This window comes from Akebia trifoliata, chromosome 12 (assembly GCF_017979445.1).
Source record: "Akebia trifoliata isolate Shusen 1 chromosome 12, ASM1797944v1, whole genome shotgun sequence".
NCBI classification, from domain to species: domain Eukaryota; kingdom Viridiplantae; phylum Streptophyta; class Magnoliopsida; order Ranunculales; family Lardizabalaceae; genus Akebia; species Akebia trifoliata.
In genome coordinates, this window is record NC_141386.1 from 29,612,996 (window position 1) to 29,629,650 (window position 16,655).

The 16,655-nt window shown below is 35.8% G+C and overlaps 2 protein-coding genes and 1 long non-coding RNA gene across 6 annotated transcripts; 1 reads left to right on the forward strand and 2 right to left on the reverse strand.

Annotated features, from left to right (window-relative positions):
* Window positions 1-257: 257 nt before the first annotated feature.
* LOC147389367 (uncharacterized) lies at window positions 258-3,562 on the reverse strand. Of its 3 annotated transcripts, none has more exons than XR_015170885.1 (3): window positions 3,452-3,562; window positions 3,046-3,364; window positions 258-695 (listed from the first exon to the last, which is right to left on the reverse strand). It is a non-coding gene; the product is annotated as an uncharacterized LOC147389367 (long non-coding RNA). The 3 variants fall into 3 exon arrangements; XR_015170884.1 differs by lacking the exon at window positions 258-695 and adding an exon at window positions 706-1,509; XR_015170883.1 differs by lacking the exon at window positions 258-695 and having other exon boundaries at window positions 2,912-3,364.
* Window positions 3,563-8,114: 4,552 nt separating this feature from the next.
* On the forward strand, window positions 8,115-12,196 carry LOC147389368 (formyltetrahydrofolate deformylase). 2 transcript variants are annotated; one of them, XM_086418528.1, is made up of 8 exons: window positions 8,115-8,326; window positions 8,489-8,601; window positions 9,826-9,976; window positions 10,071-10,144; window positions 10,229-10,388; window positions 10,637-10,735; window positions 10,884-10,970; window positions 11,906-12,196. In XM_086418528.1, exons 1-8 carry the CDS (start codon window positions 8,171-8,173, stop codon window positions 12,050-12,052), a joined length of 987 nt encoding a protein of 328 aa, XP_086274654.1. In that variant the 5' UTR covers window positions 8,115-8,170; the 3' UTR covers window positions 12,053-12,196. The 2 variants fall into 2 exon arrangements, with proteins under 2 accessions (XP_086274654.1, XP_086274656.1); XM_086418530.1 differs by having other exon boundaries at window positions 10,884-10,966; window positions 11,906-12,193.
* A 400-nt stretch (window positions 12,197-12,596) lies between these two features.
* LOC147389369 (putative aquaporin TIP-type) lies at window positions 12,597-14,814 on the reverse strand. The gene is made up of 3 exons (XM_086418531.1): window positions 14,612-14,814; window positions 13,551-13,801; window positions 12,597-13,177 (listed from the first exon to the last, which is right to left on the reverse strand). The coding sequence occupies exons 1-3, from the start codon at window positions 14,736-14,738 to the stop codon at window positions 12,803-12,805; spliced, it is 753 nt and encodes a 250-aa protein (XP_086274657.1). The 5' UTR covers window positions 14,739-14,814; the 3' UTR covers window positions 12,597-12,802.
* Window positions 14,815-16,655: the final 1,841 nt, after the last annotated feature.

Consider the following 16,655-nt stretch of genomic DNA (forward strand, 5'->3'; position numbering starts at 1 on the left):
ATTAATTGTTTGAACAGTACACAATAACGCTGTGTACAGTTAATCTTTACCTTCTACCTGTAACGTATCTTAACCGTCCGATATCTGAGGATGGATTAAAAACATACCTTCTTGAGAGCGAGAGCGATCTGAGTGGGGTTGGGGCGGTTGTTGGAAGCTGAAGCTGAAGCTGCTGCATCAACAAGTGATCTTGTGTATCTGAAGGCTTTTTCTTGCATGGCTACCGGCATATCAGCTGATCTCAACCGTATATTCAGACCCAATGCGACCGCTGCCAGCTTCACTTCTGTAATCGAAGGTCTCACGATAGTACTTGATGCTAACGTGGACCGAGATGGATACACCATACCCTCCTTCTTCTTCATTACTTGTCTTCTTCCTTCTCTATTTTCTGGTTCGGTCTCCATCGATCGTATATAGAGAGAGAGAGTCGGTAGCAGAAATGTTTGAAGTTTGACTGGTTTTGTTGACTTATATAAGAAGACGAGAAGAGAGAAGGAAAGGAGCCGTGATGGTGTGGTATGTTGTCGAAAGTGATGGGGGAAGGATAAAAAATTAATAATAACATGATTAGGTACTACTACAGTGTACGGTAATGAGTTGAAATATGTTAGGGCATGGTGTGGGTCAGCTTCTGTTTGACTAGACATTCAATTCTATCAATGGGCCCATATCTCTCTATGACAAAGTTACCACTGTTAAAAATATATATATATATATATATATATATATATATATATTAACACGTGGCAGATGGTCATCACCATGGGCTTAGAAACCAATCTCTTTTGAAAGATCTATCTTTTCATTTTCAAATAATAAAAAATAATGGTACACACAATTCAAGAGGTAAGAAGAAAAAAAAAAACTTAAATCACACAGACATCGACCCCTTTTAAGGGAATTTTACCAAAACGGTTGAGTTTTGGGTTTTCATCGATGAATATCTGCAGGCCTAGAAAGAAATATATGTATACGGGCGCATGTACGGACTAGACCACTAGATGGGCCTGTCTCCCAAGCACAAACCCATCATTAAACATAATAACCAAACCTAACTCAAAAAGGCCAGATAACTAAACGGACCAATTTACATTTATCCATGCTAGGACAATTTTGGCATTGACAGCCCTAACCTGTAGGGTTGTCGATTGATTAGATCCAGATTTTATTAGGGTTGATCTAAGCCCAATCCGATAATTATAATTATCGGATTGGACTTGAAACCAATCTAATAAGAATCGGACTGGACCCTGGGTCGGATTGCAGAACCTCATCAATTCAAGACATGGTTGATCCAAAAACCAGTACAATAGACAATCAAATTGGATCCTTTTAGTTACCATTTCGGGGGGTCTCATCCGATCCATCGACAGCCCTACTTGGCCCAAAAAGTGTTGCTGTGACACAAATAATCAAGTTTGTCTGCTATTAAGGTTATTCCGACACTATGAGAGAGAGATCCATTGTTTAAGAGGTCAATGAGCTAGTAATTTCTCCATGAAATACCTACAAAACCCAATCAGCTCGTAAAGGACTACAAACCACACCAATAATGTCATAAGATGGTAAGTTTGACACACTCATAAGACTCCAAAGCCCTTAAACTATGAGCTAACAAATGCTTTAATAATAATAAATAGCTTACATTAAGCATTTAATCATTATCAAAATGCCTAATCCCAATTATTGGGGACGAGACAACAAATCCCAAAAAAATGGAGCAAGAACTAAAAATTGACAAAGAAATAAATGAATAGATAGAACCCACGCATCAAGTCTAAAAATTATAAGCAGTAACACGACACATTTTTCATCTTTGAGACGACGGACATTCCTACAAGACCCATATATCATTTTCTATTGAAAACAGAATCAGAACCAAAAGCAATTCTTAATAGGTTCAGAAGCAGAAAACTTTGTAGTAAATGCAATACATTTCAAGAAAGCCGAAAAGTAAAGTAATTAAAATGCCCCAACCATCCCTAAGAGTCCTCAACATTTCTACATGTCAAGTCTCTTGAGCTTTCAATTTACTTCCCTCTTTTAGTTGTTGATTTTGATGTGTTGCCCCAAACCATTTCAAGGAAAAAATGGTAGCTCTTTTATACAAAGTGTCGCCGACATTAACAAGTCTCGTGAAATTTCATATGTTTTGAGTAGCACACAAAACACACTTGAGAATATACAAAATGACCATGTAACTCATTTCCTCTATATTAAGGTATTAAATTTCTATTTCTATTTCTATTTTAATCAGTGTGGAAATTAAAACAGTTTCCATGAAAATGATGCAAAAAAAAAAAAAATCACCCAAACCATAAGAAATGATAAAAATGTATTAAAATACACTCAAATTAAATAAATAACCATATAGAGTGTAGAAATATTTGAAATTTCGACAGTAGAAAACAACAATATTCTATATGGAAGTAAGAACAGCAATAACATATTAACTCCATATATCTTAATAGGTAAAACACTTACATAAATAAACTATTACATACCACATTCACATGAATTATTATATTATTTTTAATTTTAAATACATTGTATAATTTCCGTTCTTTCTTCAAGTAATTACATTTTTTTGTAATTTTTATAAGTTTTATTTGAATAATTTTTTCAGTAAATAATATATCAGACATTAATGTTTATTTTGATTCAGATATTCTCACTGAAATCTTGCAATTTTATCCTAACATTTCATAAAATTTGCTGAAAATGTAAATGGAAATAACATGAGAAAGCAATAAATTCAGAACCTGTTTGGATCACCACTTTTTTCTTTATCAATAACTAGCTTTCAAAAAAAATCTATTTGGTATAAGAATGAAGATCCAAACAAACAGCCCCATAGATTCCTCACAAACATAACAATGTTCACTGAAATTCCTTGAAAAAAGAATAAGAGGAGAAGAATCACAAACAAATGTATTTCATCTTAAAGAGATTGTATCAGAATTCTAAACAAAACCCAAAAAAAAAAAAAAAACATCAAAATTGAAATTTACACAATTCAGATTTCAGCTCTTTATCCCTGACCTTCCATCTATCTTCCAAATTCCTCTAGATCAAACCTTTATCCCTGAAAACCCGATTCAGATTTCAGCCCAGATAACTCAAATTAGTATAAAATTTTAAGGAAAAAATGGCAAGAATTAGAGTGGGAAAAAAAACAATTTTAGGGAAAATGGGAGGAATTAGGAAAATTTAAAGGCACAAACTACGTCTGCTTGGAGGGGACACGGTTGATCCGAAACATCATGTATCCGACGGGTAGAACGATTCCAATCATCATGATTGCTGCACCTATAATGTACCTAAGTGGGCTTGGTGGTTCAACCTCTAATTGCATCCTGAGCTGCAATGCACAAAGTGGGGAAAAACAATATGAAATCAATCACGAAACCCTAACCCTAGAATTCTGATTTTGATAAGGGAAACTTACAGGCATCTTTGGCGACAGTTGCTCTGGAGTGTGAGAGAGAGAGTTTCTTCTTTTTGGATGCATTAATATAGGGCTGGACTAATTGCACCCACCTTTAGCTGACCCGCTTACTACTTTAACCCCCCTAAAAGTGGGTGCAGCTAGAAATCCTACCTTTACAAGTACACTTACCTTCCCAACTAGGGCATAAAATGGATCGGATTTTATCTTAAATTCGAGTGATCCGAATTCAAATTTAGCAGGGTTTGATTTTATCAAGTATATCCGAATAAAAAAAATGGGTTAGACATGGTTAGTTATCTCTTGACCCAAGTCGGATCTAGGTTGAATACATATTCATCCTTATATCCGCCTAGATCCAAATTATATATTACTTTGAAAATTATATTTTTATATTTTTCAATATATATATTTCTTCAATAAATAAATATTGGGCATAGTGACTAAGATCTCCCTCCAAGATGAGAAAGGCCTTAAGTTCGAGTCTTATTTTGGTCACACCCTTAGAGATTTTCCTTTAAGGGTATGTTTGATTGCATGGAAAGTCACTTTCCATGGAATTTGAAATCCATGGAAAATTAGTTGTGGAAAAGGGTAGGGTTGGAAAATCAAATTCCATTGTTTGATTTCACTTGGATAAAATCATGGAAAAAATATGAGAAAAAATAAGAAGAGGAGAAGGAGGATGTGGCGACGACGAGGGCGACGGTGGTGGTGGTTGCTACGACGACGATGGTGGAGGCGGTGGCGGCGACGACGACGATGGCGACTGCGACGACGACGACGATGAAGGTAAGTGAGGAAAATGGGGGGAGAACTTGGTGGTGGTGGTGGCGGAGGAGGTGAGGGATGGAGAAGAAGAAAAATAAGAAGAGAGAGAGAAGGTGGTCGGAGACGGAGCCGACGACGACGGCGATGGTGACGAAGGCGATGACGACGATGGCAAGGTTAGTGTAATGGTGGTGGTGGTGGTGGTAGGGAATAATTGATGATGGAAAACATGGGTGGATTTCATTTTCCCACCCATTTGGGTGGGAAAGTGAAATCCATGATTTAGTGGACTTTTTGAATGGGGTGTGTAGACACCCGAATTTGAGCGGGCCCTCGACGTAAGATACCCCCAAAAATCGAAAATTGGAATGGGCCCTGAAACCCAAACCTACACAAAACCCATTGCATTTTCCATTAATAAATGTTCGAGGCCATTTACATAGCCCATGGACCCGCACACCTCACCACTCTCATATATCCTTAAAATCAACCCAAATTATTTTCCTACACCCAATTCAACGTAAACCCAACCCAATCCATTATCTAAGCCCACAACCCTACCCAATCCATTATCTAAGTCCACAACCCTACCCAATCCATCACTAAAGCCCAAAGCCCAATCCACTACCCAAACCCAACCCAACCTATCAATCTCATCAAACCAATCACCAAGAAATGACACAGTCATCATCCCCTTCCACCTCCCTCATCTAATCAACTCAACCCATAACCCTACCCTAACCTAACCTATTCCCCATCCTCTCATCATCAACAACCCATAACTCAACCCATAACCCTACCCTAACCTAACCTATTCCCCATCCTCTCATCATCAACAACCCACAACTCAACCCATACCCTATACACCCTAATCTATCCCTCATTCTTTAACCACCCACATCACAACCCATACCTATCCATCACTTTCCCTTAAAACACTCCCATAAAATCACCTCAACCCATACCTCCCATACTCTTCTCTTTAATCATCTAACCACCATCACCAATCAACTAATCTCTCCATCCCTCCATTTGCCACATGTCATCATCCCTTCAATCCTCTAAAAATCAAACCAATCACCACTCATCTCTCCAATCAAACACCATACTTCTTCAACCATCTCAACACTTCTTCTCCAAACAACTCCCTTACACCACCACTCCTCCCATCAACCATCACTCATCTCACCCCACCAAACACTCTACCCAAATGGATTTGGGTAAGATTCGAACCATTTGGGTTAAAACACAACCCATTTCCATCGTTACAAAAATACCCTCATTTTCATCTCAAATTTCATACCCTTTTCCTCTCAAACCCATGCCATTAACCACTACTCTCATCCTTCACCCCATTATACCCTTAAAAAACCTCTCAACCTCTATAAAAACCCCACCATTCTCCCCATACACCACCTAATGAAAATTTGAGAAAAAAAAATCTTAAAAATACTACAACTCTCTACTTTACTCTCTTCACTACACTCAACCCTCTCTCATCTCATCTCAACACTCTACTCTCAACACCTCACTCTCAACTCCATTCAATCTTCCACAACTTCAAGCAAGTCCAAGTCAACTCAAGGGAAGCACATTTGAAGATCAACTCGAGGACAAGGTGGGTTCAACAAAAGGAACACCCCCTCCACCTCCCCTCTTCTACCTTCCCCTTTCTTACACATTTGCACCCACCACCATGGGCTAGATCACCAAAGGGCCCCTTCTACATAAGGGTGCCCTTAATGATTGAAGTCAACATTGAAAGTCCCTCACACTTGAGGGCACACATCGAACTTTCCTTCGATTCTATTTTTCTTTATTTTAAAAAATGACCGAATCCGAGGTTACCACGTTACGTGGATGGAGTAAGGTGCCTAACACCTTCCCTACTCCATAAATGGACCCCCTTACCTTGAATCAAAGGTTGGACCATGTGCATTATCCTACGAGAGTCATCACATCAAAAATAATTTAATTTTCAAAAAATGAGACATTGGGTGACCATTCACACCCAATTCCATATTTGAATGGTGGCGACTCCAAAACACCCTAAAGTGGAGGGATGTTTGAAAAACATTCAAAATCCCGTGTCCACAGGGTGGAAAATGAATTCCATTTCCATGTGCAATCAAACATTTGAAAAATGTCATTTTCCATGGAAATTGATTTTCCACCTTATTTTCCATGTGCAATCAAACATACCCTAAATAACTTCTCGAATGAGTTGTAGCAACTACTTTAGATGGGTTGGATTTAGATAAAATGATTCAGATATAATTTTAAGTAATAAGATTTGAGTTGGATTCAGATTCAGATAAAATTTTGAATAGGAATATACTCACATCTGGCCCAAACCCGACCCATTTTAAGCCCTAATCCCAACCAATTCTAATTTAGTCACTTTTTCTCTCATTTTTCTTCTTTTGTGTACCTACGAAAGTTTCAACAAGGAATTCGTAGTACAAGAAGTAATACCCTTAGACTTGTAAAGTAAGTTAGAAATGACAGTGGAAACCTCAACTCTTAAATTTAGGTGTTATTCGAAAATCTTGACTACAAAAAAAAATCAAATGATCATTTCAGGTGATTTTGATAGGATCATATTGAGTCACAATGAATGCTGTCATTAGCTTCATACCAAACAAAATGTTAGCCAATTTTTAAGTGGGTGTGATGAGAAATTTCAAATGGATATTATCATCATTTCCTTATTTATTAAGATAGCGTTTAATTAGTTGGGTCGAGTAAAAAGGTAGGTGCAAATAATCCATCCCATAAAAACATATGATAAGTTTATGTCGTTTTAGCTTCACAATCTTCTTAAAACTATGGTTAAAATAAATGTATATCTTTTTATGTAGATTGGTTGATGTAAGATATTTTTCCTTGTTCTTTACTACTCCTCTATCAAATCCATTTCAACATTTTTTTTTAATCTTAATTTCTATTTATTTTTTCTTCCTTCATTTTAGTTTTCTACCTTTATTACTCCCTTCATTTTTTCAAATTAGGAAAAGAAAAAGAAAAACTCCTTTAAAGCAAGAAATGAATTTTCTCCCTCATAAAAAAATTCAATTAAGGTTTGATTTCATTTTCCCGTCACACTTAATGGAAAAATAAAATACATCCCCATAAAAATACTACTTCTTCTTCTTCTTCCCCTTTGCTTTCATATAATCATTGTTGCCATCATCAACGTTGCCGTTAAGGTCTTCTTTTTCTCTCTCTCTCTCTTTTCTTTTTCTCTTCTCCACCTTCACCATGCCCCTCTCTGTCTCTCTCTTCTTTGTTCTTCTTCTTCCTCTTTCTTTTAGATGCAATCAAACACAATTTTTTTTTCTATTTTCTACCCTATTGATTTTCTATCATCAATTTTCCATGGATTTCAATTTCCATGCAATCAAATAGACCCTAAGTGGTCAAAAATTTATTTATATAATAACCAAACGTTGTATCTTTGTTGGTTGGAATCTCGTAAAATCATTGATTACCTTTCAGAAAAAAAATCCATTATTGGTAATGATACCAACGTATGAATGTTCCCCCAATGATTCGAAGCATGTTGAGCTCCGCATATTCTTGTACCCAAATAAAAGGGGATTTTCTTTTTTCAAAGATAAGATTAGTACATGGAAATTCTCTTATATTTCCTCTTTGTAGGATTGTCCATTTATATATCTCAAAACAAGGACAGATCTAACGTTGTAGCCAAACACGACGCAAAATAACTAATTAACTGTCTTAGTTATTACTATTCAGGCGAAGTACTGGAGACAGAACAAGGTACCGTATGTCCGTATCATATTCGATCTTTCTATTAAGATAAACCTATCATATTCTTCCACGTGTCTAGCAGTTAGATTCACTAAAAATTCTACTTCTCTTCGTTAGCTAATAATATATGGCAAGGAACAGAGGAGAGACTAGAGAGAGAGAGAGAAGGTATCCATGACCCTGCTCAGAAGGGCATCTTCCAGATTCCCTCAAGTTTTGGGATTCACAAGCAAGCCCTTCAACTCATGGAAATTCCCTGGGGAGTCCCTCTTCTCCTCTTTGTCCTCCACCACCCCGCTTACCCACGGAGTTCACGTCTTTTATTGCCCTGTACGCTCTCTCTCTCTCTCTCTCTCTCTGTAAACCCTAGATTCATTTTTCATTAAAGGATTTCTAGGGTTTCTTTAGATTCAGTTTTTTGCTAAAATTATCTTATTTTTATTAATTTTCTGAAATGGGGTTTGATTCATTAAATTGGATTTTTACGAATAGGATGGAGTTGGGATCGTTGCGAAGCTATCAGAGTGTATTGCTTCAAGAGGGGGAAATATATCGAGTGTCGACGTCTTTGTCCCTGAAAACAAGCAGGTCTTCTATTCTAGAAGGTCTCCTTCTTGTTCCTTTTAATTGCAAATTAACTAATTTTTATGCTTAATGTTTAAGTTAATTCAATTCTGGTTTGTATTTTATAACTCAATAGTGATTGGAGGATTGAAATGATATTTTATCATTCTAAAATTCCAAATTTAACGCATTTTGGACGAAACAGATTAATGGGACTTCAAAGCATGGAAAAGGGTTCACCAAAATAGTGATAGGCTTATTGCTATTGTTCAACATTTGGGGGTTTGTTATTATCATTTGATAATTCAAGAATAATTCGAGGTTTTGCATGGTATTTAGTCTTGGACTGATTGATTGATTGATTCATCGATTCATCATTATTGCCATCTTAAATTAGAATACATTTTGAGATAAAGACTTAATGGACCTTAGAAATTCCGAAAAGGGTTTCCCCAAATAGTTATAGGTTTAGTGGTCATGTTTGGAAATTGGGTGTTATTTCCTTATCTCTCAAACATAAACGACGTGTGCTATCAAAAATTCCAAAAACCCGTAGCCAAGAAATTGAAGAAATCAATATGTAATAAAATTAGAATCTGTCCTTTGGATAGATTTCACTCCCCACAAAGATATATTTTTGGTGATGCCAGGGATCACAACATCTAACCGCCACGATTTAATAGTCAAGGGATCCAAGAACTTTCTAGGTTTATATACCCTCCTCTTTATACTCAATCAAAATTAGAAGAAAAAAAAATGTAAGAAAGTAGAAAAATATGTTTTCCTTTGTATTTAGATAACACATCTCTAGATTTTTTTGTTGTGTTTAGACTTTAGAGGAGTAAACGAATGTCTTGCATAGACATTGAGACACATTTTCCTTGAGGTTTATGTCTATTCAAATGTGTGTCAAAAAATAGCTTGTAGAGAAAAGTTGCAAACAATAGGCTTCCATTTGTGCCTTTTGAACTTAAAATGATTTGAATAAAAGTCACATATAAAGGCACCAAACAATAAGTGTTCAGCATTTACATTTAGTTACCACAACCATTGATAGATAACATTTAAAAAATCAATCTATGAAAAAATTCAATACAAAGGTTAACAATTTGAACATAAAGTTGTAACTAGGAGCACCACTTCTTGGTGATCCCAATGCACAAAACTTTCAATATTAAAAATATTTATTGCAACTTTGGATTTTGATTTAACATTTGGCCACAGAATGAGAATTGAGGGGTATTAAAATCTGGAAAACTTGGCAGTGAGTTTGTCTTCGACCCCGTGAGATGGCCACGGGTGGAGATGGATGAAGATTTCCTGAAACTGAAGAAATCGTTCAATGCTATGAAATCCGTTGTCCGGGTGCCTAATATGGACCCCAAATATAAGATTGCTGTTCTCGTTTCAAAGCAAGTAAGTCCTTGTTTGCAATTGATGACAAGTTCAAGTTGAATCTTTGCATAGTAAATTTGTTTCACTTAATAAAGATATTATTATGTTGTTGCAGGACCATTGTTTGGTGGATTTGTTACATGGATGGCAAGATGGGAGACTCCCCGTAGATATAACTTGTGTAATAAGGTGGGATTTGAGGGTTGTTCTATTTTCACTAGATTTTTCGGCCTCTTAACATGCTAACACGTTCGCCTCAATATACTCTTACAGTAATCATGAAAGAGGTCCAAATACCCACATAATTCGATTTCTCGAAAGGCATGGCATTCCATACCATTATTTGCGCACGACTAATGGGAATAAAAGAGAAGGAGAGATCCTGAATTTGGTTCAAAATACTGATTTTCTAGTGCTCGCCAGATATATGCAGGTAATTTGATTCTCACTATGTTCACCGTATGTGGTTGTTCTCAGTTTTTTCCTTTTTGAGGTGTCCGTGTTGCCTTATATGGGGAGCTGTGTTACAGGGCGATTGATAAAAATCACTCAAAAATTCAACCATACAATTCCTGGGTCTATAGTCTTATTGTTATGCTTTATAGCTTGATGGACATATCATTGACGTAATAAAATCACATTTTTGATCTGTGAAATCTAAAAACTTGTACTTGTTTGCAGATATTGTCAGGAAAATTTTTAGGGAGCTATGGGAAGGATATTATTAACATTCACCATGGACTTTTACCATCTTTCAAGGGTGGGAATCCTTCTAAACAGGTAAAATATTCCTTCCTTTCTTCCTAAATCATATGAATTTGAACAAATTATCATTATCATTATTGTTAGGTAGTGGAATTGTTCACTATTTTTAATGAAAGTGCATGCTTGTAATTGTAGTTGTTTGATTGCAAAACAATTTTGTCAGGCATTTGATGCTGGTGTGAAGTTGATTGGTGCAACAAGTCACTTCGTAACTGAAGAACTTGATTCGGGGCCGATTATCGAACAGTTGGTATTATTTTCCCTAGTTATTATTGTTTCGAACTTCATTTCTATGTAGTCTATATTGGATTATAGGTTGATGATGCTGTAGTGGTAAAACTTTGTTCTAGGAGATCTCCTAGGACCAGTGAATTAGTGGGTGGGCATACCCCCTTGATCCTATATAACAGATTTCTAACAAACAAGTATAGTTTAAAAGAGATTCAAGCGAAAGTCGGGATAATGAAGAATTTGGAGGGAACTACTTGTTGTGAAAACGAAGATGTTATATGAGATTTTGACAATGCACATTGATATAAATAAGACGGAATAAAGCTAAACACTGAATCGATAGCAAATTTTCTTGTTTTGTGGCAATTTAGGCTTCCAAGAGAACAAGAGTGATTTGTGACTGAAACTCAGGCAGATTGCCGATTTTAGTGTTGTGCGATCAATGGAAATCGTAGCGGCTTCAACTGTTGTAACCCTTTGGATGCCTTATTTCAAAGTTCTTTTCAAGTAATTTAGAGGGACTAATTTTCTTAGTTTAGTTCATCATGTTGTGCTAGTTTTAAGAGGATGAGATGTTGTGGTTGACATACTAGATTTTTTTGGGGGACAAGGCTTCGGCGATGATGACTAGTAATCGCAACCTACTGAAACTTTGGTGGGAACCTTTTTTTTTTCCTTCTTGTGTAATTTGTATATCGAAAAAGGTTGGAATCAAATGTATGCCTTTCCATTACTAGAAGTATGTTTTGGTGAGGGATGGATGCATTCAGTCTGGATTTGGTTGGCCTAGTCCATACTTTTCCTTTGGTGGTACCGACTACCGTCTCAGATTCTTTCACGTTCAATTGTTTACTTATACTATTCATCCTCGAGTTTAAATTAAATTTATGAAAATATAGTCCTAAGTAATGTAATTGTTGCGTTCAATAAAGTGTGTTCTTTTGCATTGTGCAGGTCGAGAGAGTTTCTCACCGAGATAACTTACAGAGTTTTGTGCAGAAATCGGAGAACCTCGAGAAACAATGTTTGGCAAAAGCAATAAAATCATACTGTGAGCTACGAGTGCTACCTTACGAGGAAATGAGGACTGTTGTATTTTGAGGGAAGAAAGCAAATGAGGAAAGAATAAAAAAAGTTTATAATCTTTATGTATTTACTGTCTACAGAGCAATAAATGATCTCATTTCTCAGTGTTTCACCTAAATCACCAATTATATGTGTGCATTTCATTGCCTGGTGTGCTTCTTATATCTCAAATCTCCCTCTGAATTTCAGAAAATTATGGATGCAATAGTAAAACCTTTTATATACCTGGACTTACAATTAAAGAAATAGATTCAAAACCCGACTTCATCTCCTTATCTATCTTTAAAATTATATATGTTTTTTAACCCTTTCAGTACCAACTGGATTATTAACTGTACCCTTTTTGGAGAATGTTAATAAATTCCAAGACCCATTTCATTGTTCAATAGAGAAACGGGATTTATTTAGCCAACCTCAAATCTTTGGGATAAGGCATTGTTGCCAAGAAAATAAACAAAACTGTTTTTCGTTGTGTAAATAAACCCATATCAGGGATAATTTGGCTGCAAGTTTAATATTGTTCTAATCAAACCCAACACAGTTATAGACCAAATACTCATTTTTCTGCATCCTGGGACAGGTTTCTATTATTAAAAATCTTGCAGCCAAGCATGCCCATTGCATGTATTCCACCACCAATAGAGATTTTGTCATCTACAACAGAAATCTCAAACTCAAAAGCTTAGAAAAACAAACATATATCTACACTTCTTATTCAATTTAAGAACAAACCAAAGCTTACAACAACATGAAAAGGATCCTATCTTAAGCATAATCTTCAGAGGCTGGGAGAGGAGCATAGCACGTAATGAAAACCCCACCATAGACTAATCCAGCTAACCCACCTCCAATGAGTGGGCCAACCCAATAGATCCAATTGTCAGAAAAGTCACCACTAGCAACGGCCGGTCCAAATGAGCGAGCCGGGTTCATTGAACCACCACTGAATGGACCAGCAGCCAAGATGTTTGCACCCACAATGAACCCAATTGCAATTGGAGCAATGGTTCCCAATGCTTTTCTTTCGGGATCTACTGCGGTGGCATAGACCGTGTACACTAGAGCAAAGGTGATGATGATCTCCATGACCACTCCCTCGAGAGCTGACATGCCCGCAGCGACACCATGAGTCGGGATGGCCTGTCAAAACCCGGGTCAAGAAAACCCATTTTTTTTTTAAGTAACAACCAATGATAGGATAAAAAAATTTCAAATTGATCAAACCATGGTTCGGAACCTGATTTGATTTGGTTGGACCAATTTACATTTATTAGAAAAAAAAAATAGAAGTATAATGTGATTTTTAGACCAAATCAACTTGATTGATGATTCCTAGTTATTTGATTTGATGCCTCAATGTTTTGTACCCACTTTTGATGATTTGTAATGTAGGCTCCATTTGAAAATTTGAAATTCAGGTTTTAAATAAATATATTTGAATTTTTTTTTCAAAAATATGTAGTTTAAAAGAAGATTTGCTAAATAATATGGTACTACTATTAAATGTTATTACCAGGCCATTAGTAACAAACTTGAGGAGCAGACATGCTACAATGGAGCCGAGCAATTGAGCCACCCAGTAGAAGATGCCAGTTAGGATGGTGATCTGTCCACCGAGGGCCAATCCAAAGGTGACAGCTGGATTCAAGTGGCCACCTGAGATGTTGGCAGCCATTGAGACTCCAACAAATAGTGCAAATGCATGTGCTACCGCCACAGCAACGAGTCCCGCAGGGTCCAAAGGGGCATCCGTTGTAAGCTTATCTGCACATAAAGCAATTATGTTGCCACTTCAGGGAAATGTTTAATTTCAAAATTCTTTTTTAATTTAAGTAATTATGTTTCTTTTCTTATTACAAGGTAAATTACTAATGCTAAGCCACAAAATCTTATTTTCTAGGTAACAAACATTTAAATCACTGAAAAAAAATCATTTTAAATAAAAAACCCAAAAATTAATTTGACTTGGCCGAGTTTTAATTAACTCAATCGATATTTTCAAAATAAGGGACTAATCATCTCAGTCTCGACCGAGTTTTAAAATCATGTTCATATCTACTCTTATTGTCTCAATCTACAAATAAAGGATATCTTAACCCAAATCCTAAAGGTCACGTAAAGTAAAATGCTCCATTGCACCGTAATACTATTGGTATTAGGCAAGAAAGATTAGTGATCAATAATTAGTAGGTGAAGATGGATTTTAAACCTAATAACTTCAAAAGATATGCTACCTTCACCACGGGTCCAAATAAACAACCATACCCCTTTAAAACAAAAATATACTTAGCAATCCCTTCGACGCCTTTTTTATTCTAAGGCAGGAGAGATTAGTGATCAATAATTAGTAGGTGAAAGCGGGTTTTGAACTAAAATGATCTGCTAAGCCTCACAAAATTTAACCAAATTAACAAACTGACACTTTCAAGTTTCATGTTAACTTGACAACTCAAGACTAGACAAATGATATAAATTTATATATTTTACATATTTAAAAATAATTATTTTCAAAAATTTTAAAATATTTTTCAAACAAGTTCAATTAGTACTATATATGTATGTATATATACTTACTGAATGCTATTGCAGATCCTACACCAGCAAAAACAAAAAGAAGGGTTGCGATGAACTCAGCCAAATAGGCCTTGAGGGACACAACACTGAAAGAATCACCAAGACTTCCAAATGTTATCTTCACCATTTTTTATCACTTAGAGAGAGAGAGAGTGAGAGAGATGACAAGAAACTTTGAACGTCAGCTCGTGAGTGTTGGAAGAACAAGGCCCATGTAGCATGGCTTATATAGAGAGAGACCCTATAAGCTTAAGAAGAGTGAGCTAATAAGGGCCATAGCCGGCACCGCCCATGGGACCCACTAGAGAATACAAAGTGCGTGATTAGAACATGTGTGTATGGTGACCGTCCAATTGGCTGCCGACCCACCGCCCATCATTTGATTTAATATACATTATGATCATCAATATAACCAATTATTAGTAATTAACGGTCGACAAACAAACCAAAAACCCTAATAGTATTTTTTTTTTTTTTTTTTTAATTTTATAAAATGTAATTGGGTTGATCATATCCATTGTTTGACTCATATTTGGTTAAGGGGTTTGGAAGAACTTCATCGATTCGTCATCACCATCGTATTATCTATCTAATATGCCTTGTAATATACATCAATGGTAAGGTGACTTGACCCCAAAACTCAATAGAACCAATTCAACTTGACCAAGTAAGCCTAAAATGCATTGTGTCAGATCAAAACTTGATTGAGTTATTAGACTATGTATGATATTTTTGTTGGAGGTCGAAAAGTAAATATTTTTATTCATTTTAAAATATTTAAAAAATATACTTTTTTTTTTTATTTGACTCGTCTTGTTCGGGTGAGTTTTGACTTGGTTCAACTCGTGGAGTTTAAAAAGCTATGATTTGTATTAGTCGGTAATAGAAAATCATTTTATCGCTATGCATCAGTACCATTGATTGGATGATAATGGTAATGATAGGTTATTTTATTCCAATTAAAGGTCATCAGATTGGATTGTTTAAACATTAATCTCTATACAGCTTAGGTATCCACTAAGAATTATTCAAAAGTATTATATTTTTGATTCCTTTGAGATTGATGAAAGAAGTATAGCTTATCTATAGATGAGATGACAAACTCATTATAAATTATTTGATTAGTTTAGACATATAGATAATTATTGTTACAATTAAGCGATAAATACATATGGCTATGCTGGATTGCTGGTATGTCTGCCTCATTAAAAATGTTAGAGAAACATGATCATTTGGATTACACTTGTAGTGGACTAGTGGTGGGGGAGGTGGCCAGTTTGGTTGATCCATATAATGTAATTTGTTGGATTTTGTCCCGGATAGGTCGATCTCGATCCAAAAACAACAACAACATGGAAGTTTATCCTGAAAATTTTGGGTTGGTTGGATGAATTTTGTTCCACTGAACAATTTTGCACAAAGTTGTCACTCGCTAGGTTTAGTGTTTTGGGTGAATTACTATTTTGTGAGCTGAAAATGAGTTATCTACGATTTCGTTAACTAGTCATTTTAATTACTAAGATGTGAATGATCTAGTTTTCGCTAAAAAAAATTCAGAATGATAATGAATTCGATGGTTTTAAAATGCCTATTTCGTAGGTTTAAAGTGACTATTTCCAATTAGTCACTTTAAATCTGCAAAATTGTCACTTTATATATGTGAATTCTTATCGTTCGCGTTTTGGTAATTAAAATGAAGAGTGAACTAGAATCGTAAATTCGTCAAAAGTTGATCACTTTTTCTCTTATTTTTCCAGGTATACGAATTTTGAAGTCCAAGTCGATTAAGCCACAATTATTTATGCAGTCCACAAAGCCACATGATTGAGATGGTGAGTACATGTGCCAGCGTTCTTTTCTATTGAGCATGTGATTGCATTGAAGTCGCCAATCAGCATCCATGGTCCTTGTCATTGGTTTGTCACTTGCTGAAGTTTATTCCTAAGTCTACGTCTTTGGAATGCTTGAGAATAATGTGTTTCATATCTACTCTTACGAATTCAATTCATGTTTTTTTTTACTTATTACACCCCAATTAAAAATA

Coding starts and splice junctions, on each gene's coding strand:
- LOC147389368 (XM_086418528.1), top strand. CDS start 8,171: ATGACCCTGCTCAGAAGGGCATCTTCCAGATTCCCTCAAGTTTTGGGA. Junction 10,736..10,883: donor GTGGGAATCCTTCTAAACAG/GTAAAATATTCC, acceptor CAATTTTGTCAG/GCATTTGATGCTGGTGTGAA. Junction 10,971..11,905: donor GGCCGATTATCGAACAGTTG/GTATTATTTTCC, acceptor TGCATTGTGCAG/GTCGAGAGAGTTTCTCACCG.
- LOC147389369 (XM_086418531.1), bottom strand. CDS start 14,738: ATGGTGAAGATAACATTTGGAAGTCTTGGTGATTCTTTCAGTGTTGTG. Junction 13,802..14,611: donor AGGATCTGCAATAGCATTCA/GTAAGTATATAT, acceptor CTTTATGTGCAG/ATAAGCTTACAACGGATGCC. Junction 13,178..13,550: donor AGTTTGTTACTAATGGCCTG/GTAATAACATTT, acceptor GGGTTTTGACAG/GCCATCCCGACTCATGGTGT.